Here is a 16644-nt window from a genome sequence, read left to right as displayed (position 1 = left end):
ATCCACGTCACTGATTGTACGGTGGCCCGGAGGAGGAGGAGCCGAGCCCCGAGCAGCGCCCCCTGCTGTCCCGGAGGAGAAGTGCGCGTCGTTTATTCACGTTTCTGTGTTTCTGCCGAGAAAAGGTGAATTTAGAGAGAAATTAAGACTTTAAAAAACTTTAAAAAACGGCTTTTTATGATATAACACCACCCAGTTCAATGTCAGATTGTTGGCTGATTGTAATGTGGCTATTTTTTTAATGTCTGTCTAAAATAGCATTTTGCTGACGATACCAGTGATCTGTCATGTATTAAAATTAATATATTTCAAAATTAACAGTATAAGTTTGAAATATTCATATTACATACTTTAAAATTGATAATCTCAAAATCCACAGTGAAGCCAACGCTGAAGAGATTTAAAAATTTTATCTAATAGTTGATAAAATGAATGAAATCTGGCTTCAAAAAAAGATGGCCAGCAGACACATTTTAAACTCACTGCCTCAAAACGGAGTTAATAATCTCACAGGTGACGTCACCTGCTATGATAAATACTGTACATATAAAAAATATTTTATTTTATATTTTATAATATAATCCAAGCTGCACAAAGAAATTTTTGTTTTTTATTGTTTCAACACATTTTCATGAGACAGCTGAGATTTCAATAAATAAAAGAACAGAAGAGGATAAATACTGATTTGTCAGACCACCATGAATGAAAAGTTCTTACTGCAACTCAGCAGAATGTACAATGCCAAATATTTCATTTAGGTTATATTTGATATATTTCTACATTTTCTAATCCAACCAGGCTCAGAGAATAATGTGTAAAACATTTAGACATCACGTACGTTTTAACAGAGTTGATGATTCAGGTAACAAAGACATTAGACACTTTACACACACACAAAGACGTGCAAGACGTGCAAGGGACGTTTTCCAACGTGCAGTTTCATATAATGACTGATGAGATGGTGGTGTCATTAAATTTCACAATAATTAAGGCGTGCTGCACCATTCAAAGAACAGACACACCAAGAACACAGTGACAGCTGTGATGTAGAAAATCAGGAAAACTTTGTTGATTGTTTGAGTTTTTCTGGCCCAGTAACCAGCCTTCCCGTCCTCCTTCCTGCTGCTCAGGAGCAGATTTAGAGTTTTCACCGCCTCCCTCAGATCAACGGAGAGCTTTTCAAACGCCTGGGACGCCTCCGTCACTTCACTGCTGCTGACCTGAACCAGGCGTCAACAGAGACGGTGGCTCATGAGCATCAAACAACATCACCACCAACACCAACTCTTTTTTTTTTTTTTTTTCGTGTTGTAATCTGTCTTTTTATATATCATGCAGTGTTTTTGTCTGTGTTCAATATTCTGCAGTTGTGGTTTAATTTATTATTATTATTATTTTTTTTTGCCCTTTTTGTGGAAGGAATTTCAGTGAAATTGAATTAAAGAAAAAATGAATCCCAACCTTCAGCAGTTCTGTTGGTGTCTCATCACAAACACACCCACAGCGACTCCACTTCTCTTCTGGAACAACATGGAAGACACAAAATGATCAAATCAACCAGTTTTTATTGTGAGACAGACTGTGCCTGTTTAAAATTATTCATGAATAAATAAAAACGGCATCAAATGAAAAATTGAAATGATAAAGGTAGTTATGTTTGTGTGATTGTGTGAATCGCTGACCTCCTCCAGAGATATGGGAGTCAGCTCGGTCTCGCTGGGCCACGCTCTCCTCACTCCAACTTCGGTCCTTGTCTGTCTCACTGTCCTGGGAGGCAGAGTCTTTGTCTAGCAGATATAAGACCAAGATCGTCTCCAGGACGCTGATCATCATCAGAGTAAAAATCCCGACGCAGTAGACAGCTGGAGGGAGAAGAAGCCACACACTGAGTCGGTACAGCTAAAGATCTGGTGTGACTCAATGCGCCATCCGCCATTTTGGACCAGATCATTGGAGGCAATTAAAGTCTGCACAGATGTTCATGTTCTCCAAGCAGCTCCTTAATCTACCGCCATCACCAGGTGACAACATGTGATCTGTCCAGTTCTAAGTTTGTGACCAGGCTGGTTTTTACCTATAAGTGGGATCCTGTTCGATGAGGACGGCAGGATTTCATTCAGAATAAGCTGCATCACGGTGACGGCGAGCAGCACGGTGACCTTCAGGCTCAGCTTCTCGCCCCCTCCGTCAGCTATCAGGAAGGAGGCCAAGTCCAGACACAGGAAGAACATGACGGGAAGTATGAAGTTGGCGATGTAAAGGGCTGACCTCCGCTTCATGCTGATCTGGGAAATGATGTTTGAATGTCAGACTTGGGCCACAAGCTACATTTCTAAGGTCTGAGATTATTTCTGTGGACGAAGTGTGAGGAGAAATCTCCCTGAGAAGGAGAGTAATGTCTGTAAAAGTTACAGGTACGAAGAAGAAGAAGAAGAAACTGAACTTTTTTTTTTTTTTTTTTTTTTTTGAGGATTCCATCAGATGTGTATTCAGTGACCTATTTTCAGGAATTATTTTATGAGACAAACAAAAATGTCCTTTAAGGAAAGCGCCGTAGAAAAGCCGTACGTCTGTAACCAACAATACTTACAGTGTAAATGATCATATCGTACGGAGAGCCCATCTCCTGGAAAGTTATTTTGGTAACTGTCATGTTGATGAAGAGCCACTCGTACTGCGTCAGGTTGCGTGACCAGTCGCTGGCATCTTCAGAGCTGAAGAATCTATCCAGCTGAAGCTCCTCGTCTGAGGAGGGAGATGGAAAATACATCTGTGAAGTCACCGAAGGAGGAGTGTGTTCATGTTTGTGTTTACGTGACTCGGACTCACTCGAGTGACTGATTGACTTGAAGGAGAGGTTGCATCTCTGAATGTCAAAGGGGAATTTATAAATGTGCATCTTACAGGTGCTGAGCAGCACCTGGTCGTTTTTAAGAAACACATTGCCGTCATGGAAGATAGTCAGTTGGGGACTTGCAGGAGCTTTGTCCTTTTCTGTCCTGTGAACACACACACACGCACACACACACACACATTGTGTTATATTACACAATGCAGGTTTCCTTCCTGTTTTTCACCCTCTGAGCTTTAACAATTTGAAATTGTTAGCCAAGTTTGTATTGAGGACTAATTACTGTTACATCAATATGTGAACGTAAGCACGCAAATACACACTTACATCTCCACAATCATGAGATCTGGCTTCCACAAAACATCAGTAGGAACAGTCACACTCTGAATATCACAAAAGTCACTGGAGTTCCATGAAATGTGCTGATTATTCCACATCTAGTAATGAAAACAGGAGGGGGAATTTAGGAAACATGATTAAAAAAGTTTGAACAGTAGGATTAGTTTAAATTTTGTTTTTCTGATTGTGAGAAAACTCACCAAGTAAATCCAAACATAAGGAATGAATGTCTGGTCAAGTTCTCTCTATGAACAGACAAAGAAATATGTGAAAAGTCACAACAAATGACAATGAAACTATTCTGACACTGAATCTAAAATACGGAGAACACGGCATCGGATGCCTCATTGTGATCAAATATAAAACCATTGTTGTCATCACATTTATAGGAAATTGAAATCTGATAGAAAGAACACAGATTAAAAACAACAAATGATGTTGTTGGATTTGCGTCAGCCATTTCCACAAACTGTAATTGAAGTCATTATTGTTTGATCGCTTGATGACTCATCTATTCTAATAGCATCTGCACCTGACCAGGCTTTTATAAATAGCCAGCACTTGATGATCATCTGGTCCACTTTCCTCCCAGTTTTATCAGAATCATTTAGCAAGCTGTTGACGTCCTTCCAAGTGACAAAAATACACTAAACTGAACGCTGATCAGAAAACAATAAAGCCTTAAACACTCACCACATCCAGAATGGCATAAAGCACGACGTCCAGCTTCACCTCGGTCGGGACTCTGTGGTCCCTGACAGGCCGGGTCATGGAGTACAGTGGATTGTCTTTGGTTAAGGTCAGGTGGTTTAAAACATTCTGATAACTGCAGACTGTCTGCGAGGACTTTCCATCCGCTGCTAAAAACATCACAATGTTTTCAGTGTGTTGAAGATTTTTTTTTTTAATCAGTTCACAGTAAAAACCAGATCACAGATCAGCAGATGTAATAATCTGTAATAATATCCAGAGCTTGTGGTCAAAGATGGACATGTGGATAATTCAATAATAAACTCCAGCCAAACAGCTCCGATTTTATCTATACCGGGATATTTGTTTCAAATTTCTGCCTCCATCTCAGAACGTCGGAGATGAACGGGTGTCAATTTGTGGAGCTCACAAAAAGAAGCGGATAAATTATAATAAACAAAATCAACAGGAGAAATAAATTCTGATTTACCTGTGAGGAGGAGCAGAAAGAAGCCGACTGGCATCATGATTCAGGATCAGTGAATCCAAAGTCCACCAGCGGTGTGTCCAGCAAATGGGCACCCCTTCCCTCTCTGAGCTGCACAGAAATATTATATTGCAATAAAAAACCTATTTCATCACACCGGAAGAGGGCTAGACAAGTAATTGGCCAAACCTTCATTTGTAAAAAAAAAAAAAAAAAAACATACAATAAAACCCCCAAACATTTACCAAACAGGAAACTCTAACCTTTACGATATTTATAAAGGAAATATACATATGGACTTTATGAAAAGTGGCCTAAATTTAAGCTCAATAACTGACGTGAATACTGTTGTTATTATTATCGATAACCACCTCAAGACTTGAATCTGTTTTGTGTATTTGTATTGTTTATTTGTTCAATACAGAGTCTGATACATGTTTTCAAAACAGATCACAGATCTGCTGTTTGATAGAACTGACTTTAGGAAACACATTATAGAGGCCAAAGTTTCAGCAGACAGCAATTACATGACAGACATATCAGGAAAAAAAAAAAAAACACAACTTGATAATAAATATATTTAAAAATGACATTGCAAAGATGAGACAATAGTTATAATACTCACAATTAGCTCAGCAGTGTCACTAAAACCAGGATGTGGGAAAACAGGGCTTTTATGAGCACATAATTTGATGTTGTGCAGCTTCCCGCAGAGAAAGATATGAAAAATGAAACCGCTCTTAAGTGCTCAGAGCACAAACAGAGTTCAGGTCCATTATGTGAATGTTACTGTCAGTGATTTTTGGCACCGGAGAATCATTTTGAAGCTGCAAACTAACATTAGCGGTGCTTTTCCCCAGTTTGTGCGGCGGCTCATTCCTCAATCTACGGTGCAGGACAAGATGTGTTTGTGATTTAGACAAAGAAAAGATGGAAAGACTGAGCATAAACTTAAACCTTGGCGTTTTCTTTCTTTCTCTCCATGTCTCGAGTGTCTATGATGATGTCTATGCTTTGTTGGTTTTTTTTGTGTTAACCCAACAGGAAGCTTGCTGGTTTAATGGAGAAAATAATTGCAGTTCGTTAGCTGTTATTCTAACAAGCCACTTGTATTAAATTTATCCTCCTCTGAGCAAGTATCTGATGAATGGGCATTTGTATTAAATTGGCTGATGCTTTTGTCTGAAGTCATTTCAAAAACCATTTGCAGACACAGAAGAGAAAGAAGTTGATCGTACAAATCAGCAGGGACCGGACTGGACTGAACGTTTGCTGAATAATCACTATTTTACACTTTAGATCTCAGCAGTTTGGACCAATAAGCTCAGACCCAAACATGATCCTGTCTACGCGTTGTTCCATTTTATGAAGATGAAAACTAAGAAAACGCAGACAACTGTAATGTAGAAGATGAAGAAGACTTTGTTGACCCTCCTGGCCACTCTGCTCCAGTATCCGGGAGGTTTGGCCTGGTCCTTCCTGCTGTTCAGGAGCAGAGTCAGGGTTCTCTCCATGGCCTTCAGGTCCTCTGACACCTTATCCAAGGCCTGCTGCTCCTGAAAAACACATCCACCACACTTCGTCTCATACAGTCAGGGATCGGAGCGGCTGTTTCATTTCAAAGTCATCCTCTCACCTCTTTGGCCGCAGACAGAAGTTCAGACGGAGTTCCCCCTGCACCATCATAGATACATGCACACTGAGTCTGCTTGTGTAACTCTGAAAGGACAGTTTCTATTCACCAAAAAAAATTATTACAATTTGAGACGCACTGAAAATGTACTATTTCATGAGTAAGTTCAGTATTTGAGCAGCTATGGTTGTCTTTTTATTTTCATGACATCACTTTTTTTTTCCCTGTTTTGATCCTGTATTAATGTCTCACTCTGGTCCTTTTAGGCTGGTTTTGTCGGCGGTAGCTGTAAAAGGAAACTTTGGGCTTATCCAGGTCTCACCTTCATGACATTTGAGAAAGCTGGTGTTGCCCTGTTTGTTCGACTCCTCGTTCAGGTTTGGATGTTTATCTGTTTCACCGTTCTGCGGTGGCGAGTCTTTATCCAGCAGATACATGACCAGAATCGTCTCCACGAGGCTGAGCAGCATCAGAGCAAACATCCCGATGCAGTAGAGGGCTGGAGGGAGAAGATCAGCTGCGTCAAGTCAAGACTCATCAGAAGACCAGCCGAGTAAAGCCAAGACGGTTCACCTATAAGTGGGATCCTGTTCGATGAGGACGGCAGGATTTCGTTCAGAATCAGCTGAAGCACGGTGACGGCGAGCAGCACGGTGACCTTGAAGCTCAGCTTCTCGCCCCCGCTGTCCGAGATCAAGAAGGAGGCCAAGTCCAGACACAGGAAGAACAGGACGGGGAGGATGAAGTTCACAATATAAAGGGTTGACCTCCTCCTCATGTGGATCTGAGAAATGGTGATTAAGGTTCAGATGGCTGATGTGAGAACACCAGAAACACCACCTACAGCAGCATTGATAAACTGTGATGACTGTGAGGTCATAGATGAATCTGAGCAGCCATGAGGACTGCTGAGCTAACACAGCTTACCTTTTCAAAGAGGTCAGCTCTGGTGAAGGAGTATCACAAAGAAAATGGTGCCGTAAAACAGAGATCGGAGCGGAATAAGGATTAAAATAAGAAAATAATCCATCTGTCGATACTCACACTGTAAATGATCATGTCCTGGGCGAATAAACTGCTGGCGTTGTTGGAAGTCACTGTCATGTTGATGAACAGCCATTCATACTGCGTCCGCATCACCTCCCGAGACCACTCAGTGGCCTCCGACGAATTATCGCTCGCCTGGAGCCGAATGTCTTTGGCTGAGAGAGATTCAACAGCTTTAATCACAGTTCAGACAACAATGAGGACAGATGGGGGCGATGAAGTCGTGTTTGTCATGTTAGAACTAAAAATGTTAGATTTTTTAGGAAAAACATTTTTTGTTTGCATGTTTCTCCGATCAGACACCGTGATGGAGGAAACTGCTGAGGCACTTTGTGGAGCGCTCACCGGTGTGTATGACAGACTTGAAGGAGAGGTTGCAGCTCTGAATGTCGAAGGGGAAGTTATAAATGTGCATCCTGCAGGTGCTGACCAGGACCTGGTCGTTCTGGACTTCAACATCACCTCTATTGTTGATAGTCAGATACGGACTCGGAGGAGCTTTGTCTTTTTCCGTCCTGAACAAAAACAAGTGCAGAAATATCTATGATGGCAATGACTTCAGGGGGTTTAATTAAAAGGAGATGAATCGTCACAACATCTTCCTGCCATGAATTTTTAAAATATGATCATCATTTTTCTTTTATTCTATTCATTCCGACTTTTACATTAAAATGAGATTAAAGCAGGTCTTTGTTGTTCCAATGCAGACACATTAATACTTACATTTCTTCAATAGTGAGATCTGGTTTCCACAGAAGTTCAACGGGGAGAGAAACATTATCAATTCCACAAAATTGGTTTGGATCCCAGGAAATATATTCATTGTGCCATCTCTGAGGGCGAAGAAGCCAAAAACGGGGAAATAAAACAGTTATGTGAGAAAGAGGGACACCAATTAAAAGGCTTTTGGTCAAATAAATAAATTAAAAACAAAGAAACTCACCATGACAGTCCAAACATAAGGAATGAACTTTTGATCTTTCTCAACCTGTAAATACAGAAAATTGTGTAAATATCTTTCCAGCCACAAAATAAAACACCACACCACAGAAAAAAGAAAATGAAACGGTCAATGCAACGTGTGCTAAATCTCATCGCAGCATTTCCATTCCCAAAAACATGAACAGTTCAGGGAAGACACAACAATAAACCCAAACCAGATAAAAAGCAAAGAGCCAGCAAGACAGCTAGAGCAAGTCAGGCCACATATCATTTTCAATAAACCAAAACTGGATTTGCTATCAGCAGAAAGAGAAGGCGGCCCTCTCTAAGAGAGACCAGCTGACAGCTGCCTGACGATTCAGTTCACTCACCACGTCGAGGATGGCGTAGAGAAGAACCTCCAGGTAAACCCACGTTGGCCGTCTGTAGTTCTTCACCGGCCGGGTCATGGAGAACCGCTCACTGTTTTTGGTCAAGTTCAGGTAATTTACAACTTCCTGGTAGCTGCAGTTTTCCTCAGAGGACGTCCCATCTGGAGCAGAAACACAAAGACACATTCACCAAGAGACAAAAACATGCTTATTCCTTTTTTCCTCTATTCTTCACATGTTCTTCATGTTCCTCTTCATTTTTAGCATGAGTCAGAGTCACACCGGTTATTTCAATACAAAGAGGATGCAACACAAAGGAGAAGAAGAAATCAAAAAGATGTGTAGCCTTCTGAAGACTCGTCCACACTGACAGGACTTACCTGTGAGGACGAGCAGGAAGAGGAGACCAGCGAACATCCTGATGGCAGCACCTGTTAGAGACATCTGTACGGTGAATATGTTCCCTCGTCCTCTCAGGACTGTCTGGAAATGTCATCAAGTCGCTCATAAAACTGTTCCTTTTTCTTTTTTTTCCTCAAATCTCATTACTCTAATAGCCAACCAGAGCCAGCAGTCACTCCCACAGAAGCCATCCCAGCATCTCTCCGTGGTCTTCTCGGGCAGGAACAGGAGGCGGTAATGTTCCTGGTGGAGTCAAAAATGGGCAGTAATGATTGTTGAATGGTAAAAACGGATTTCAGAAATCAGCTAATAGACATTTTGGACACACATCCAAGTGAAAAGTACAATCAGGAGCAGCATCGATACACCAGAGATCCTTCAGATAGTTTGGTGTGACTAAGACTCAGTCTTTTATGGGTATTAAAAGGATGTGAGTCATAGACTGGAGTCTGGACAGTCACTGATCCTGATCCACTTCAACACTCAACAGCTTCATCCGGTACATTTTATTCAATTCAGGAGAGACATGAACACAGATTCATTTAGAGGGTAAAAGAATAAATCAATCAGGCGCCTTATTTAAATTCTGTTCACGTGACAGTGTCGTTGCATTTGTTCTTAATCACTTCTAATTTAGATGAAATGATGAGCATTAATTTCTTTGGATTTGGTTATCCAATCATTGGGGGCAGAAAATATTCCATTTAAATCACTGTTATACATTTACTGCCTCAATTTTCATGTTTTATGTGGAAAGAAAATAAATTTGGTTCAGACAAAAAGAGGCATTTTTAAACTAGAACTATAAATTAATATCCAGCAAAAACACAAACAACATCAGAGCAAATACAAAAGCACGACCTTAATTTATCAACCTCAGAAAATATTCAGCAGAATTTGCTCTCTGATGGATCTGCACGATCAGATAGATGCATAAATGTGTGCACATGACCTGGATCATTAACTGAGGAGAAGCGAAGCAGCATCCTTCTATCTAACATGGAATTTAAAGTGGCTCTTAATTTTTAAGGAACATTAATGCACAACATGCCGTCGCTTTGGTTGATGAATGCAGCCACAAATGTTTTGCTCTCCATGTTTGAAACAAAGCGAGATGGCGACAAAAAGTCAAAAATCAAAGACAAAAACGTTTCAGGTGAGAATATCCACCGAAATATATTTTGAATTTTGTGTTTTCAAAAAGAGCTCCTTAATCTGGTGTTAATTAGCCTTTCTGTTATGAAGCTTCATGTTGTCAGATCACCCTTTTTAAATTCATCACTTTTTAGTTTTAGATCTGTTTCTTATTCCAGTCGTTTATTCAGACAGCTTAAGTCACATCCACTGAGTACTAATAAAGCTTCCCTTCAGTAAATAATGATTGTTTGACAAAAGATTTAGAGCCTTACCAAACCAGAGCGGCTCAGAGCAGGCCATCAAGTACTGCTCATTATTTCAGGTGAGATTCAGGCAGTTTAAAACGTCCAGATAACTACAGTCCATCCCATCTGAGGCTGAAACACACAAATCTACCGAGAGACGGGCTGGTGCATGAAGGAAAGAGTTCAGGAACATTTTTCTCTGATTCAGAAAGTGAAATTGGTGCATGAGTGGATTTTGACCTTACTCATGGCGACAGAGAGAGCAGACATACAGCAAAACTGTGACGGGGATGGCGTTTGTCATCAACCTGAAGCAGAAACAAGCAATTGTAAGTATTGTTTATTTTATTATATCATTTAACAAAGTTTGTCTGCTTTCTTAAACTTCACAAAGTCAGAGAAATAATTTTGTCCCTTTGCAGGATTCACCTGCAGTGACTGAGCAGAGCGCGGTTCAGACTTACCTCTGAGGAAGAAGAGCAGGAACAGGCACATCTGTACAGCACAGGTTCCTGTTGCTTTAATCCTGAAACATCAAGCCTGTTGCAGGAATAATGAAGGAGGGACGGACCATCTGAATGACCAAACCTTTATGTTTCTTTTCTTTTCTTTTTTTTTTTCTCCCCCTCATCATTATTACGGCCCTCCAGAAAGATGGCGGTCATTCCCACAGCATCTCTCAGAGGTGTTTTAGGCATTAATGTTCCTGTTAGATAAATATAGGCCCTTAATGACTGTAAGATCATAAATGTTCACTAATTGCAGCTATTAAACACAATGCACATTAAACTGTAAACTGTGAAATGCATGTTATTCTCTTATGGGCCTCCTTCTTTTTACTCGCACTTCAGAAGAGATTAAACAAAAATGGCAGAAGATGAAGCTTTATACAATTTCTGCTGTGAAAAGTTTGACACACGAAAATATCATACAAGGAAATCTAAAAACTTTTTATCCTTTAAAGCTGTTATCACTCTCTTTATTGACAAGAATTATATTAGCAGACAAACAAATTGTGGATAATGTAATTTAGTTTGAGCCACAAAGTTTTTGTTCTGAACTAAAGAAGATAGCTTAATATAATCTTATCTAGTGAGTTTTTCCTCACTAGATAAGTCCCTGAAGTGTTTTCTTTATGCAGTTTCTGCCCTTCCCATAAAAAACCATTACTCCATATTTAGTCATATCTCATTCAGCAGGGCTGAACTCTCACCTTCCTTCGGGCTGAGCGGACACAATGCATCAGAAAACATGAAATTCAGACCTGGTAATTAATGTGCGTATTAAATGTCATGGCCATTAGTCCAATATTTTCTCAAACTCGTGGATGGTGGAGGAAAACTCGTTAGGAATCACCCTCTGGGGACTTTTAACGCCTATCGCTGATTATTAGTTGAGATATTTCAGTTTGGACCGAAGTGGCAGACCCAGAAACGTGAGAATATATGAGAGATGTTGTTCCTGAGTGTTTCTATTACAATAACACTGCGTACACACTGATACTGAATGTACAGCCGGCCTCTCTCATCCTGTTATCGGGACATAAATCTGGAGAGGATGCTCATGATTGGTTTAAAGGCTGGCTGAGCGATGAGCCACGAGGTGAGAGACGACTGAAACGGGATGATAAATGTGTGAGGACGACAGCATGACATCAGTGGGGTCAGCCGGTTTGTGCATGTGTGTGTGTGTCTTTTCATCAACGATGAATCCTTCACCGACGTGAAGGATTCGATGTGTTCAGATTGGGTTACGTTTGATTCAGTTTGTTCTGGTCACAAGGTGAAGATCCAATCAGGGTCCAGGTGCTGCGGCTTCAAATCTCCTACATCACTAATCCTAAAGACGCAGCTGCACCGCCGGCCTGTATACGACATCAGCCCTTCAGCCACAGTCAGACGCACACAGCCCGTCCGCCACAACAACACATCTCAGCAGCTTTGAGGTAAAGCTCATCAGATTTGACAAAAGAGACGTTCACTTGGAGTCAACGACGGCCTGCTTACAATATTTTGGTCAAAAGGTCAAAGATCACTGCGAACCCACAAAACACGTTGTTGGTTATACTGCAAGCAGCAAACACAATTTACAACAGACAGTTTCCACCCAAACGGTCGAAGGTCAACATCAGAGCTCGTCACTTTTCATGTCATTCAGAAGGTTGGCGGAGAGATCAGTTGAATTACTGATGGAGCTGATTTATGAAAAAAAAATTGAATGACATGAAAACAAACAACAACTTCAGATGACCTCAGCTAAAACAACAAGATGAACACAAACTCTGTTTTGTGAAGTGAAATATTTTCACCTTGCCTACAAACAAAAACGTTTTAACGCGGAGGACTTTACAGTGTGTTTCTAATTGTGCCATTGGATGAATATGAGCGGTACAAACAGCGACACAGTGGTGACGTAGAAAATGAAGAAACCTCTGTTGATTCTCGCGGCCCAGCGGCTGGACGACTCCTCTGTCTCTCTGGAGTTCAGGTGCAGATTCAGTGTTTCCTGCAGCTTCCTCAGCTCTCCCAGAATCAGCAGCAACACAGACTCGGCCGGCTGAAGGCTCCTGTTATCCTGCACACACCGATACAACCACAGTTAGACGGCTTCCGCTCTCCCACCGGCTCCACATCGGTGTGCCTTACTGTGGAATATCTTCCTTTTTTTGGACATATTTGTGGGAAATGCAAACTATTTTAACACGGAACTCTAATCGGGATCTTAATTTAACATTTTTGTTTGCCTGCAGGAACGTTTGCAGATGTTAAATTTTATCATTACGTAGTTGGATGGTGAATCTATTTATAATCTTTATATGGTCATACCTTTAACCTGGGAATGAATTTGACTAAATGTCAAAGCAATTAATCCATTCATTGTTGTGACATTTTATCCTAAACCACAACAGGGAACCTTAACAGGCACCTCAGGGGATGTAAAAAAAAAAAAAAAAAAATCAAAGGCATCGTTGGAGTCATTAGTATTCTCATTTAACATTTAATGTCTATCATCCAAAAGTTATTGACAGATATTTATTGTTTGTTTCTTTGTTTTTGTTATTTACTCAATTAGCAGAAACTTTTGTTTGTGCTCTGAATCTATTTAACCTTTAATCGTTTTTAACTTATTATTTCTTCATATTTCGTGGTTTTGTGGGATCTAGGCCTTTTTGTGTGAGATAAATTCATATTACTAATTGTGACAGGAAAGAGATATACGAGACTTTGGACACTGAAAATGGAGCTGTCTGAGGTGATAAAGTGTGATCCTCTACCTTGGCCAGAGGCAGAATTTCATGCTGTTTCTGTCCTTCAGACGTCTCACTGAAATATGAACAGTGATGAACAGCAGTCTGTTCTCCTTCCTCTGAAAACAGAAGAGTAACCAACCAGGTAAAATCATTCGTAATCCCCAATTTCACTAAATGAGGACATCCAGATCATATTTCCTCTGTGATTTCAGTCTCACCGGAGTGACAGTTACCGGTTTTCTTTTTGTCCTCCTTGTCATCCGTCAGCTTCTTCTGGGAGGCTGAGTTTGTTTCCATCAGATACGTAACCAGGATGGTTTCCAGCAGACTCAGCAGCATCAGAGCAAAAATCACAATGCAGTACGTCGCTGAGGAGAAAAAATGAAATGATAAGCTCTTTCTGGTAGCCAGTTCAAAAGCTTTGTGACAAAAAATCTAATGTTTTAATCAGTGAGTAAGAAAAACGTTGCCATTCAGATTCAGTTTCGGTTTGTTTGCTCAGCTGATGAGATACTTTTTCTTTTCTACCAAATATATATCGCTCAGGGCGTTGTACCTATGAGCGGCGTCTTGTTGGACATGGAGGGCAGGATGTCGTTGAGGATGAGCAGCAGGACGGAGATGGCCAGCAGCACGGTGACCTTGAAGCCCAGTTTCTCTCCTCGGTGGTCTGAGATGAAGAAGGAGGCCAGATCCAGACTCAGGAAAAACAGGATGGGCAACAGAAAGTTGATGACGTGGAGGAGAGGCCTCCTCTTTATGGTGAACTGGGAAAACAAAAAGTTCAGAGGAATTAATTTTTCCTGAATTCGTCGGCCATCTGGCGCTCTACCTGTGATGCGTACAGTGTATACCAGCTGCTCCCACTGTTTGTTGCTGTACGTTATGTTGCTGCTGGTGATGGTCAGATGCAGAAACTCCCACTCGCCCTGAGTCTTCATCCACTCTCTGGAAAACTGAGTGGCCCGAGATGAGTTGGAGAACGGAAGGAGCCGAAACTCCTCAACTGTGGCGAGAGAAGAGTCTGAGTTCAACATGTCAGAGTCGGAGACGGACGCACAAACGCACACACTCGCTCACCGGTGTGTATGGCAGAGCCGATGGAAATGTTGCAACTCTGCGTGTCGAAGGGGAACTTGTGGACGTCCATCTCGCAGGTGCTGACCACATTAATGTCGTCTTCATAAGTGACCCTTCCATTGTAGGAGACAAACATGTACGGGTTCCGAGGGGACTCGTCTTTTTGTATCCTGAGACAACACAAAGACACAAAAACTGTGACGCAACAGGCCGTGGGCTTGAGTTTCAGCTCTTTGTTGAACCATAGGATCTGCTGTGTACACAGCAAATTCATTTATCTTCTATTCAAACCAAAACATAAACACCAAGATATCAAATCACTAAAACGCCTCCATGTCCCATCAAAGTCCTTTCTTGGTTCATGAACATCTGAAGCCAATAGAGTGGTTTCAGTTTACTCTTCTATCTGTAAGAAACCAACCAAACAAACCATTATAAACCAATTACATCAACAAACAGAAGCTTTTCCTGCTTTTTCTTTGCACCACCTGGAAATAATGAATCCAAAATAAAAAAAAACAAAGGCAGGTGATGCCGTAGATTTTACAATTAAGCGTGTGAATCAATCAAGCTTTTTTTTTTCCAGCTTTTTTTCTAGACTCTTTAGTTGGTGGGGGGGGGTTAATTTGAGGATTACATTTTCTTTTACACAGACAGATAAAGACTGAAAATCATAAGATGCCAAAGTTCTGCCCACGCTTTAAGTGTCGGCATTTCATGTGAGCGTTCTCACATCTCATAGATGAAGAGGTCGGGTTTCCAGAGCAAATCTACGGGAAGCGAAATCTGAGTGATTCCACAAAACTGAGCAGGATCCCAAGTGATGAGTTCGTTGTTCCAAATCTGCAACAAATTAAAGGTTTATTTTCAACAAACGACAAAATAATGAAAGATGGGCATTTTTTTATTTGAGTAACCAAATTAAAAAGCAAGTGGACTCACCAGTTTTTCCCAGAGGAAGGGGATAAAAGTCTGTGTTTTCTCCATCTGTGAACAAACACACAGGTCAGAGCTGAGCAGCAGCAGGTGAATCACGCACCAAGACGAGGACGCAGCTCGTACCACGGCCAGGATGGCGTACAGCATGATGTCCAGCTCCACCACGGTGGGGTGCGTGTAGTCCAGAACGGGCCGGGTCAGCTTCAGCGCGCTGTTGTCTGTGGTCAGGTTCAGGTGGTCCAGGAGTTCTCTGTAACTGCAGAGCTTCTCAGAGGACGTCCCGTCTAAAGTGGAAGTTTTCACAACATGTTATCGCTCTTAGCTTTGGTTTTAACTCAACAACAACTATCATATTATACTTTTATAACAATTTTAACCATTTCTTTTTATTTTGTTCGTTGCTCTAATGTAACATCAATGATTACCACTTCAACAAAAGCACTTTAGTGTCTCTTGGGGAAATGTGCAATTATCAGACATAAATAGAAGCTTGCTGCTAATGTGAGAGAACACCGTGCAGCTTTCAATCCCTCAATTCATGATAAAGAAACCCCCAAAACATTAAAGCATAAATTAAAACTTTTTCAACTTCAGCTTTTCAACTTGATGTGCAACAGAAACAATTATAAAACAATCAAATTACAAAATGACCAAAACTCCAGATTATTGCACATGCTGCTTTAGATATGTTGTCCTGTCATGATAGTCACGATTCGCTGATATAAATACAGTTCTACCTGAAAGAGTTTTGTGAAAGTGGTTTATAAAAAGAAATGTTTTACCTGTGAGGAAGAGCAGGACGAAGAAAACTACAGGGATCATGTTTAAAACCTCCAGCTGACTCTCTGAGAACAAACCTACTTGGTGCTGCTTGTCCTCTGAGGCTGCATGAGAACATGAGAAACCCCTCCCTCAGCGGACGGACAGGCGGACACCGTAATTAGCTTAAAGAGGAGGAGAGTTCACATCCGGCTTTGATTTTACAGGCAGGTGAGAGTGACTGATTGGCCTGACGAAGGAGCAGCAAATATTAAAACCAAAGCAGAGGCAGGTGCAGAGGACACATCCGTCTGAGAGCACAATGTGAATTTACTGTGACTGAAGTAAACATGGCAGCGGTCGGTGTGCAGTGCCTTCAGTTACAGACATTAACTCTAACACACAGAGCAGCACATAACTAATTCAATTTGAGAGAATCTGATCACCGATTATGAGCAGCTCTCATTTAAAC

General features: G+C 41.1%; 2 protein-coding genes across 6 annotated transcripts; both read right to left on the bottom strand.

Annotated features, from left to right (window-relative positions):
- Positions 1–7: 7 nt before the first annotated feature.
- Positions 8–4060, bottom strand: LOC115060426 (5-hydroxytryptamine receptor 3A-like). Its single transcript, XM_029528357.1, has 9 exons — positions 3884–4060; positions 3179–3288; positions 2830–2999; positions 2591–2745; positions 2075–2294; positions 1683–1862; positions 1462–1520; positions 1023–1220; positions 8–112 (listed from the first exon to the last, which is right to left on the bottom strand). The coding sequence occupies exons 1-9, from the start codon at positions 4058–4060 to the stop codon at positions 8–10; spliced, it is 1374 nt and encodes a 457-aa protein (XP_029384217.1).
- Positions 4061–4917: 857 nt separating this feature from the next.
- Positions 4918–16288, bottom strand: LOC115059866 (5-hydroxytryptamine receptor 3A-like). Of its 5 annotated transcripts, XM_029527590.1 has the most exons (12): positions 10172–12495; positions 8923–9005; positions 8741–8791; positions 8361–8521; positions 7991–8035; positions 7771–7880; positions 7393–7562; positions 7045–7202; positions 6574–6784; positions 6323–6499; positions 6004–6101; positions 4918–5923 (listed from the first exon to the last, which is right to left on the bottom strand). In XM_029527590.1, the coding sequence occupies exons 2-12, from the start codon at positions 8951–8953 to the stop codon at positions 5714–5716; spliced, it is 1422 nt and encodes a 473-aa protein (XP_029383450.1). In that variant the 5' UTR covers positions 8954–9005; positions 10172–12495; the 3' UTR covers positions 4918–5713. The 5 variants fall into 5 exon arrangements, with proteins under 5 accessions (XP_029383450.1, XP_029383452.1, XP_029383453.1 ...); XM_029527592.1 differs by lacking the exons at positions 4918–5923; positions 6004–6101; positions 6323–6499; ... (5 more) ...; positions 8361–8521; positions 8741–8791 and adding exons at positions 13419–13510; positions 13613–13762; positions 13951–14161; ... (4 more) ...; positions 15537–15697; positions 16196–16288 and having other exon boundaries at positions 8895–9005; positions 10172–12718; XM_029527593.1 differs by lacking the exons at positions 4918–5923; positions 6004–6101; positions 6323–6499; ... (5 more) ...; positions 8361–8521; positions 8741–8791 and adding exons at positions 13419–13510; positions 13613–13762; positions 13951–14161; ... (4 more) ...; positions 15537–15697; positions 16196–16288 and having other exon boundaries at positions 8895–9005; positions 10172–12718.
- Between the last annotated feature and the right edge of the window lie 356 nt (positions 16289–16644).

The sequence above is a fragment of the Echeneis naucrates genome, chromosome 19, assembly GCF_900963305.1.
Source record: "Echeneis naucrates chromosome 19, fEcheNa1.1, whole genome shotgun sequence".
Taxonomy (NCBI): domain Eukaryota; kingdom Metazoa; phylum Chordata; class Actinopteri; order Carangiformes; family Echeneidae; genus Echeneis; species Echeneis naucrates.
Note: the sequence above shows the minus strand (reverse complement) of the source record. Positions and strands in the feature narration are given on the sequence as shown.